This window comes from Bombina bombina, chromosome 2, assembly GCF_027579735.1.
Source record: "Bombina bombina isolate aBomBom1 chromosome 2, aBomBom1.pri, whole genome shotgun sequence".
Taxonomy (NCBI): Eukaryota; Metazoa; Chordata; class Amphibia; order Anura; family Bombinatoridae; genus Bombina; species Bombina bombina.
The window spans coordinates 519,104,487-519,115,300 of record NC_069500.1 but is presented as its reverse complement, the minus strand read 5'-3'; the positions used below and the strand labels follow the sequence as shown (position 1 = coordinate 519,115,300).

Sequence of the window (10,814 nt, the reverse complement as noted above, 5' to 3'; positions counted from 1 at the left end):
ACAATATACAGCCCCAGTTTATTTATACTTTACTAGAAGGTTTCTTGATGACTATTGGGATGGTTAACTCTCTGCCCATCTCCTCTAGAGACTTGCCTTTCAAGACCACTCAACTAGAACCAGTTGAACTTATATATGCTCTGTATGTTCTGATGGCCTCTATGGCCAGACTTGTTTGCAGTAGCATACCTGAAATGACTTCAACAAAACCTAAGATTTTAATAAAACCTAAGCTAGTAATGGTCATCATACTCTTTGGAAGATCTATATCTTGGAATTAGTAGGACACGCCCCCCACCTCCCTATTCTATTATACGAGTGGCTCTTGCCCTCTGTACCCCTTTCCCTAATACTTTACACAACAATAACTCTAAGTAAATATCATTAGATATAGCACTCACAACACATTTGGTCTCAGTGGGACCAATGTAGTAGTTACTTGGCATTCATGTATTAAAAGAAAAAGAGGTTACATTTATGTTTGTCTAGACCTTTAGTTCTCTTTTCTTCTATTTCAAATAACTATCACCTAGATTTAGAGTTTTGTCTGTAAAGACCAGCGGTGCTTTTTTTTCCAGCGCAACCTTAAGACAACGCTGGTATTTAGAGTTGTCTGAATGGCTGCGTTAGCCTCAGAAAAGGGAGCATTGAGCATAATTTAGCTCCACTTCAACCCTCAATACCAGTGTTGCTTAAATCAGTGGTAAGCTGGAAAAACGTGCTCGTGCACGATATCCCCATAGGAAACAATGGGGCTGAGCTGGCTGAAAAAAAACCTAACACCTGCAAAAAAGCAGCGTTCAGCTCCTAACGCAGCCCCATTGTTTCCTATGGGGAAACATTCTCTAAGTCTACACCTAACACCCTAACATGAACCCCGAGTCTAAACACCCCTAATCTTACACTTATTAACCCCTAATCTGCCATCCCCGCTATTGCTGACACCTGCATTATATTATTAACCCCTAATCTGCCACTCCGGACACCGCAGCAACTTACATTATAGCTATGAACTCCTAATCTACTGCCCCTAACATCGCCGACATCTATATTATATTTATTACCCCCTAATCTGCCCCCCCCAATGTCCCCGCCACCTACCTACACTTATTAACCCCTAATCTGCCGACCGGACCTCGCCGCCACTATAATAAATATATTAACCCCTAAACCGCCGCACTCCCGCATCACAAACACTATAATAAATGGTATTAACCCCTAATCTGCCCTCCCTAACATCGCCGCCACCTACCTACAAATATTAACCCTTAATCTGCCGTCCCCAACGTCGCCGCTACTATAATAAAGTTATTAACCCCTAAACCTAAGTCTAACCCTAACCCTAACACCCCCCTAAATTAAATATAATTTAAATTAATCTAAATAAATGTACTATAATTAAATAAATTTTTCCTATTTAAAACTAAATACCTACCTATAAAATAAACCCTAATATAGCTACAATAAAACTAATAGTTACATTGTAGCTATTTTAGGATTTATATTTATTTTACAGGCAACTTTGTATTTATTTTAACTAGGTACAATAGCTATTAAATAGTTAATAACTATTTAATAGCTACCTAGTTAAAATAATTACAAAATTACCTGTAAAATAAATCCTAACCTAAGTTACAAATACACCTAACACTACACTATCAATAAATTAATTAAATAAATTACCTACAATTAGCTAAACTAAAATACAATTAAACTAATCTATAATACAAAAAAACAAACACTAAATTACAGAAAATAAAAAAATTTTACTAGATGTTAAAACTAATTACACCTAATCTAAGCCCCCTAATAAAATAAAAAAAAACCCAATATAATAAAATGCCCTACCCTATTCTAAATTAAAAAGTAATCAGCTCTTTTACCAGCACTTAAAAGGGCCTTTTGAGGGGCATTGCCCCAAAGTAATCAGCTCTTTTACCTGTAAATAAAAATACAATCCCCCCCAACATTAAAACATTGTAAAAGAGTTTTATAAAATATGCCATAATGCCCATCCAGACCAGGCACCTTCCCAGTCTTTAGATTGCGGATTGCCTGTTTCATTTCCTGAGTAGTTATGTGTGAATTTAGTTTGTCCAGATCCTCTATAGCAATTTTAGGTAAATTACATTGTTGTAAAAAGTCAGCTGTTTCCATGTCTAGCTTTGAGGGATTGTTGTAAGTGGGGAGAGCATATAGCTTTTGGTAATAATGAGCAAAAGTGTCCACAATGACCTGGCGATGGTTAGAAACTTGTCCATCCGGTTTCTGGATTTGTGGCACAGATGTTACTCTAGATATTTCTTTGAGTTTATGAGCTAGCATTTTATCAGGTTTATTGGCTTGTATGAAATATTGGTTATTGACAAGTTTTAAAGAACTAGCTGCCTCCGTTGTTAACAGCTTGTCAAGAGAATATTTTTTTATCTTTTAATAATCTAAGTGTCCCTTCATCATGTGTTATTTGGTGCTATGACTGGAGGTGCGTGATTTCCTGTTTAAGTTGTTGAACTTCTTGTAAATAACTCCTATTCTTATTATTAGATTCTTTTATCAGGATACCCCTTGTAAATGCCTTAAGTGCCCCCCAAATATGCATGGGATTGGACACAGAGTTGTGGTTTGTCACTAAAAATTGGGCTACTTCTGTCTGTGGAGTCTGCGTGAATAGTTTCTCCCTAAACAATGTTTTATTTAGAGTCCAACTGCTACTTCTAGAGGGGTCAATTAAACCTGATAATTTTGTTAACACAATGTTATGATCAGACCAAGGTGCAGGGAAAATATCTGAAGCCATTTTCAATGGGGACATAATCTGACTAACAAGGATATAGTCTATCCTGGAGTATACGTTATGTGACGTAGAGTAAAATGTATAATCTCTTACTTTTGGGTTCTGGTAATTGTGGTCCAGGATAAAATCAAACATGAGATTTTAAAGTTTTGGGAAGGTATCACTTGTGAGACCAATGATTTATCTACATCAGTATTGACTACCAAATTAAAATCATCCCCTATAAATAAACGAGATTTTTTCCATGTAGTTAGCAAATTTCCTATCTTGGACAAGAAGAGGGCTTGAGAATCATTAGGGGCATATATGTTACCTATTATTACATGTGTTTCATGGATTCTACCTTTGACAATAATATATAGTCCAGCCTTATCCACTAGTAATTCATCTTCCTTTAAATTTAGATCGGAGTGGATCAGTATAGATACCCCACAATTCTTAGATTGACATGTGGAGTGGAATTGTGTAGGATAACTTCTGTCCCAATACTTAGGTTTTTTTTTTTTTTGTAAAATGGGTTTCCTGCATTAAAACTATGTGGGCAAAAAAGATACATAGATGACCTGTTATTCATATGGCTTGGGTCTGAAAAATCAGGAGAAAAACTATCATACCTAATAGAAAATTATGTAGGTCTACTATTCACTTTTAATTTTGACATACTTAATATCCCATACCTGGATGTATTGCTAACATGTGTACCTAAAGAATGCAGGATATTAACATCATTATTTAGCAAACCAAAAGCTTCTAACACCTTTCTTCATGCAAGGAGCTGCCACCCACGACATATGGATTATAGAATTACAAAAGGTAAATTTTATGCGTGAAAGTGATAAGCTTTGTAAGAAGTTCTTGCTCAAGGGCTATAATTCATATGTTCTACAGAAAGCATTTAATGAAGTTAAGGATTTGGATAGGAAGGAATTGTTGAACAATTCCACAAACAAACGTAGCCACAAATGCAGACCTCTCTTTATTGCAATGTATAGTACCCATTACCAATCCTTTTGTCAGATAGTGCATAAAAATCTGCCAATATTGCTAGCAGATGAGGAGTTTAAGGATTTGGTTAAGAAAGGTTGTGACTGTGTCTCCAGGTGGAATGTAGCGATAGGAAACATTATCTCACCATCAGCAATAAAGTTTTCTAAGCCATTGAATAGTTGGCTTACTTGTAAGGGACACTATAGCTGTGGGACATGAGCCTGCAAGGCTTGTAATTACAAAGCTGTAGGTAAGACCTTTCAATCCTATGTCACACAAAGAGTATTTATTTACTAGTTTTTTACTAATTGTAGGTCGGATCATGCCATCTACTTCATTAGGTGCACTAGATGTAACCTACAATATGTAGGATGAACCTCAAGTGAAGTGAGGGTGCGTATACGTGACCCCCTAAATGATATAGGCAATGGCAAAATGGCTACAGCGGTTTCAAAACACTTTATCTCTGAACATAATCAAACAACTAATTTCTTTCTTTTCCTGAATGGTAATAGATTTGATACCTAGAAGACCTAGGGGAGGGGATAGCAATAGAGATCTCTTTAAAAAAGGAGACCTTCTGAATTTTTTCATTAAAGACCAGACAACCTCTAGGACTGAATATCAATACAGATATTATCAACTTTTGGTAACCTTAGGCAATAATAGCCATAAAAAATGTTTTAGATGCCATTTCAAAAGGAATATATGTAATGTAAGGTTTCGAAAGTACAGCAAGTTCTATGTATCTCCCATTACCAATTTTTTTATGTGTGCCCAGTGTTTAGTGGTAATTCTGTTAAACGCTAATGCTGCCTCCACTGGAAAGGTGAAAATGATAACAAAATAACAAAATAAGATTATCAATAAAAGCTTTGTAGTTATCCAATATGTAATAAGCAGCTTAGAAATGTCTAATACTGAATGTTTATCACTATCCAGCATCCATATATGTATACATAAGTATCTGATTTAGTGTCTATTAAGTCAAGTTGTTTAATTTGCAAGATTGTATTCTGTATATCTATCTAAAACTTGAACACAAGGAATCAACATGTTGTCTCCAGTTTAGGTTGCATAATAGCGACATCTAGTGGCTATGACCACAAACATTGTTTAAATTAAGGATTAAACATGGTTATAACATACATAGCCCTTGAGGACGAATAATAACAATTTTAAATAAAAAATAGACTTGGCATGTTAATACTGAGTGCTTTAGAGTCATACATATTCGTTTGTGACTTTATTGATTTGAGTGGACCTGCTTTATCATTCAGGATTGGCCACACTATTGAACCTCAGGAGCCAATGAGAGTAATAGTAACCCTATGTATCTTTTGAGCTGGTAAGGGTTTAAATTGTCTATGATTAAGGCTAGGCTAGCCGAAATGCGTTAGACTGCCCGCCTGCAGGTCATTACGCTACATTTGCTTTTAAGAAACAATGTTGGAATAATTGTTTATGTTCCTATATGAAAATAAAAAAGGAGTTTTTAACAGAGCCTTTCTCTTGCTTTGGATATAACATTATTGTAAAACTGATGCCATATAGTGCTGCAAACACGTGCAGGGCCCTGAACTTATCTTTCTGCTTTTCAACAAAGGATAACAAGTAAACTAAGAACATTTGATAAAAGAAGTAAATTAGAAAGTTTTTTTTTAAATAGTATGCTCTGTCTGATTCATGAAAGAAACCTGTTTGTTTGCATGTCCCTTAATGTGTACAATGCTTATAAAGTCTTTAATGATACCTTAAGTATGATATAAGTATGATATAAGTATGATATAAGTATGATATAAGTATGATATAAGTATAATATAAGTATGATATAAGTATGATATAAGTATGATATAAGTATGATATAAGTATAATATAAGTATGATATAAGTATGATATAAGTTTGATATAAGTTTGATATAAGTATGATATAAGTATGATATAAGTATGATATAAGTATGATATAAGTATAATATAAGTATGATATAAGTATGATATAAGTATGATATAAGTATGATATAAGTATGATATAAGTATGATATAAGTATGATATAAGTATAATATAAGTATGATATAAGTATGATATAAGTATGATATAAGTTTGATATAAGTATAATATAAGTATGATATAAGTATGATATAAGTATGATATAAGTATGATATAAGTATGATATAAGTATGATATAAGTTTGATATAAGTATGATATAAGTATGATATAAGTATGATATAAGTATGATATAAGTATGATATAAGTTTGATATAAGTATGATATAAGTATGATATAAGTATGATATAAGTATGATATAAGTATGATATAAGTTTGATATAAGTATGATATAAGTATGATATAAGTATGATATAAGTATAATATAAGTATGATATAAGTATAATATAAGTATGATATAAGTATGATATAAGTATGATATAAGTATGATATAAGTATGATATAAGTATGATATAAGTATGATATAAAGTATGATATAAGTATGATATAAGTATGATATAAGTTTGATATAAGTATGATATAAGTATGATATAAGTATGATATAAGTATGATATAAGTATAATATAAGTATGATATAAGTATGATATAAGTATGATATAAGTATAATATAAGTATGATATAAGTATGATATAAGTATGATATAAGTATGATATAAGTATGATATATATATATATATAATTTGGTAATGTAATGTGCTCCTGCTGCCCCCACTGACAAAACAAGGAAGTAACAGACAAGTTTTTTGTCACAGTGCTGTGAGCTCCTTGTCACTGTGTCTCTTGCACAGTAATACATTGCAGTGTCTTCAGTTTTTGTATTTTTCATTTGAAGTTGTAAAATGTTTTTACTGTTGTCTCTGGAGATAGTAAATCTTCCTTTAACTGATTCATCATACCATGTAGATCCCCCACCGTCACTAATACGACCTACCCACTGTAATCCTTTACCAGGAGCCTGTCTAACCCAGCTCATGTAATAATCACTGAAAGTGAATCCAGAGGCTGTACATGAAATTGTGTGAGAGCCTCCTGGCTTTATCACCACAGAATCTGACTGCAGAAGTTGAACATCAGAAAGAACCCCTGAAAGATAAAAAGATTAAAAAATAATTTATGTTCCATTTTCAGATTAACTAATAAAAATAGTATTTTTTATGATTTAATGATAATTTATTAACCTACTTATATCCTACCTGAGAAATATGACAGTAATATGAACAGCCCCAGAAGTGTTTTCATGTCTGCTGAGATGTTTATGTAATATGTAAAATATAGTTAATTGTTTGCTCCATCATAGGAAACACTTCCCTTTCTTTATTTGAAGGTTAGAGAAACAGGAAATTTGGTTATATTATTTGCATATTGTTCTTTGAATACATATATACAGGGTGTGCAGAATATTACATAGCATATATAGCAATTCTTTTAAATCTTTCAGTGCAATTAATAACATTTTACCCTTCATGAACAGTCATATTCTCAACTTCCTTTCATATATTTACAAAGGATTTTGGGTGCATACTATTAATGTCTATATACAAAGCTATATACTGTAGTTATAACATTGTAGTAATTTAGATTTAAAAATCCAGTCTAATTTGTGAATACCGAATCCAGTACTGTAATTAACAAATATACAGAAACAAATTAAGAAAATGTAGCAAAATACTGTGAGCATACAATACATTTAAAAAGTTAAATTTATATTTAAATATATGTTAATTTTATCTATGTGTCCCCCAAAAGTGTCTACTTTGTCTCCAGTAGTATATGTTTTTCAAAGAGAAGTCCACATCTCTAATAGGTTTTGAGCACTTACAATATAAAAAAAAAAAAATACGTTTAAAGGGACAGTCAACACCAGAATTTTTGCTTTTTTAAAACATAGATAATCAGGGGCGGAGCTAGCCACTGAAGAAGATGGTCGCATTTCTGCAGAGCTCCTGGCTCTGGACATAATTTATGGGGCTTATCTGCTCTATCCTGAAGCTCAAAGATATTCAGAGACAGACCTTACACCTATAAGCTCTTTTTGCTATGTGCCCGGGAATTCAGTTGAATGAGAAACCCAAAATGGCGCTGATCTTGTGGGTCGAAGAAATCATGGCCCTAATTGATGCCCATGTTTCCAATCTGTCACAAGCACTTGCAGTGGCAACTGGGCAGGATTTGCAAGCTATTATTGATCCGGGACACCAAGTGAGGCCGCAGAGCACTTCAGATAATAGCATCCACGATGGCCTTGCATCGTGATTACAGGAGGCTGGTTGTGTCGGAGAGGCTCCTACACTGGAGGAAAAGATTTTATGTATACAGGATATGCAGAGATCGAACACTGTGGTCATTACTATGAGTATTAAGGCGGCCCACTTCATGTTGCAGATCACTTACCCATTAACGCCTACCGAATACCCGAGAAGTCCTGCCTAGCAAACACTGCTGGTACGGGCATGGAAATGGTCCGTTACACACAAGATTCTCCTAACCATAGACAGAGCATACAATTTTAAACAACTTTCCAATATACTACCTTTGTTTAATTTGCCTCCTTCCCTAGTTATCCTTTGCTGAAATGATTACATAGGAAAGCTCAAGAGTAGCAAATAACCTAGGTTCTAGCTGCTGATTGGTGACTGAATATATATACTGATTGCCATTGGCTCACCCATGTGTTGAGTTAAAAAAAAGTGGTGCATTGCTGCTCCTTCAACAACTAAGAAAATTAAGCAAATTTGATCATAGAAGTAAACTGGAAATTATTTTTAAATTGTATGTTCTACCTAAATCATGAAATAAAATTGTGTTTCATGTTCCTTTAATATTGCAAAATGTATTTTTTTGTTCTTGCCAAGGCACTACATTTTGGGTAACAAATGAGAAATACAACAGGCTTTTTGCTGCTCAGTCATGGAAATCTTTTTCATGATTTTCCAGACTCACTGTTCTTGATGATGCAGTTTGGAACCTATAGTTTAGTGATGAAACAGATTATATGTCATTTTACACGATACTCTATGCTGGGCTAAGCACACACTGTGTATCATACTACTAGAGGCACATAGTGCATGTGATACATATACACAACTCAAGCACTATTAAAGAGCTGTGTCTGCATATAATTTCCCTTCAGTAGCAAAGAAATTAAATGATTGCACTCTTTTGTGTGCATGTTGCTAATGATAAGACATATTGACCTGGGAGGGGGTAGCTGCTTATTATTTGTGTCTTATGGTGCTCAAACGAAGCCACTCCATGTAATACCACAGGGTTATTGAAGTCAATCTCCCATATGATATTTTCTCACAACATTGCCACATTGACACCCTTTCTCATCCTCACCCTGTGCCCCCTAGCACTTGTTTGCAGAACTATCGTGCTCTTCTCATTACTTCTCAACCTGTGTACGATATCACAGGAAATATAAAAGGAGGGAGGGAAAATAATACATTTATAAAATCCCTAAATGTTCAATAAATAAAACCAGCACATCACTCCTAACATCAGACCAATGGCCCTGAAGTGCCTCCAGTTATGTATCTACAACAAACCTCAGTTCAGACAGGTAGCACATGCAAGCAAAAAGCACCAAAAGACACAGTCCTGCACACATAGGCAAATAGCCACATATTTGTGTGTGCACATATATACAGACATTTACAGACACACACACACACACACACAGGTACGCTCCTACAAAGTCCACATGCATTTGCACACACAAGCATCAGTAATTTACTTTTGCATGCACAGTCAAGTATGTATCCAAAGACACCCACATGCACCCATAAACAGAAACTGAAACAAAAACATAGACATAAGCAAGCTCACACCAATAAGTACCCACAATTTCCGATATGTACATAGAATCATGTACCCACACAAACAGCAGCCCAGATGCATACACATACAAACAACTACATAAATGCACATGCAAACAAGCATATACAGGCACCCACAGACCCTCACATGCACACTTATATAGGCACCTACTTACCTCCACATACACACATAAAAAAGTAAAGTGACTAAAATGTGTGCAAACTTCAAAATGTTGTAAAGGTAGTAACACACATACACAAACACACACATTGACACCATACATACACTAATATAATCACAAAGACACACTCACACAAACACATGCAGCTCACAAAGACACGCAGACACAGAGACAAATGCTTATTTTTACACAGACATACACAGATACAAACCAACGGCTAGATTACGAGTTTTGCGTTAGAGGCTATGCAGTGCTAACGAGCAGTTTATGCTCACCGCTCACTTACAGACAGCGCTGGTATTACGGGTTTTTACAAACCCGGTGTTAACAGACAAAAAGTGAGCGTTGAGCAAAATTTTGCTCCACATCTCACTCTAATACCAGCGCTGCTTACGTTAGCGGTGAGATGGTTGTGCGTGCTCTTGCACGATTTCCATATAAGAATCAACGGGAAGAGCCAGCTGAAAAAAAGCCTAACACCTGCAAAAAAGCAGTGTTTAGCTCCTAATGCAGCCCCATTGATTCCTATGGGGAAATACAATTTATGTTTACACCTATCACCCTAACATGAACCCCAAGTCTAAACACCCCTAATCTTACACTTATTAACCCCTAATCTGCTGCCCTCGACATCGCCGACACCTACATTATAACTATTAACCCCTAATCTGCCGCTCCGGACATCACCGCCATCTACATTATACTAATTAACACCTAATCTGCTGCCCCCAACATCAACAACACCTACATTATGTTTATTAACCCCTAATCTGCCGCCCCCAACGTCGCCACCACTATTCTAAATTTATTAACCCCTAAACCTAAGTATAACCCTAACCCTAACCCCCTAACTTAAAGATAATTAAATTAAAATAAAACTAAATAAAATTCCTATCATTAACTAAATTATTCCTATTTAAAACTAAATACTTACCTATAAAATAAACTCTAAGCTAGCTACAATATAACTAATAGTTACATTGTATCTTAGGTTTTATTTTTATTTTACAGGCAAGTTTGTATTTATT

The 10,814-nt window shown here is 34.7% G+C and overlaps 1 gene segment (V, D, J or C); it reads right to left on the bottom strand.

The window, feature by feature from the left end:
- Positions 1-5,513: 5,513 nt before the first annotated feature.
- Positions 5,514-7,065, bottom strand: LOC128647145 (Ig heavy chain V region 6.96-like). The segment is given in 3 exon segments: positions 5,514-5,534; positions 6,523-6,869; positions 6,980-7,065. Coding segments are annotated over 3 exon segments (414 nt in total).
- Between the last annotated feature and the right edge of the window lie 3,749 nt (positions 7,066-10,814).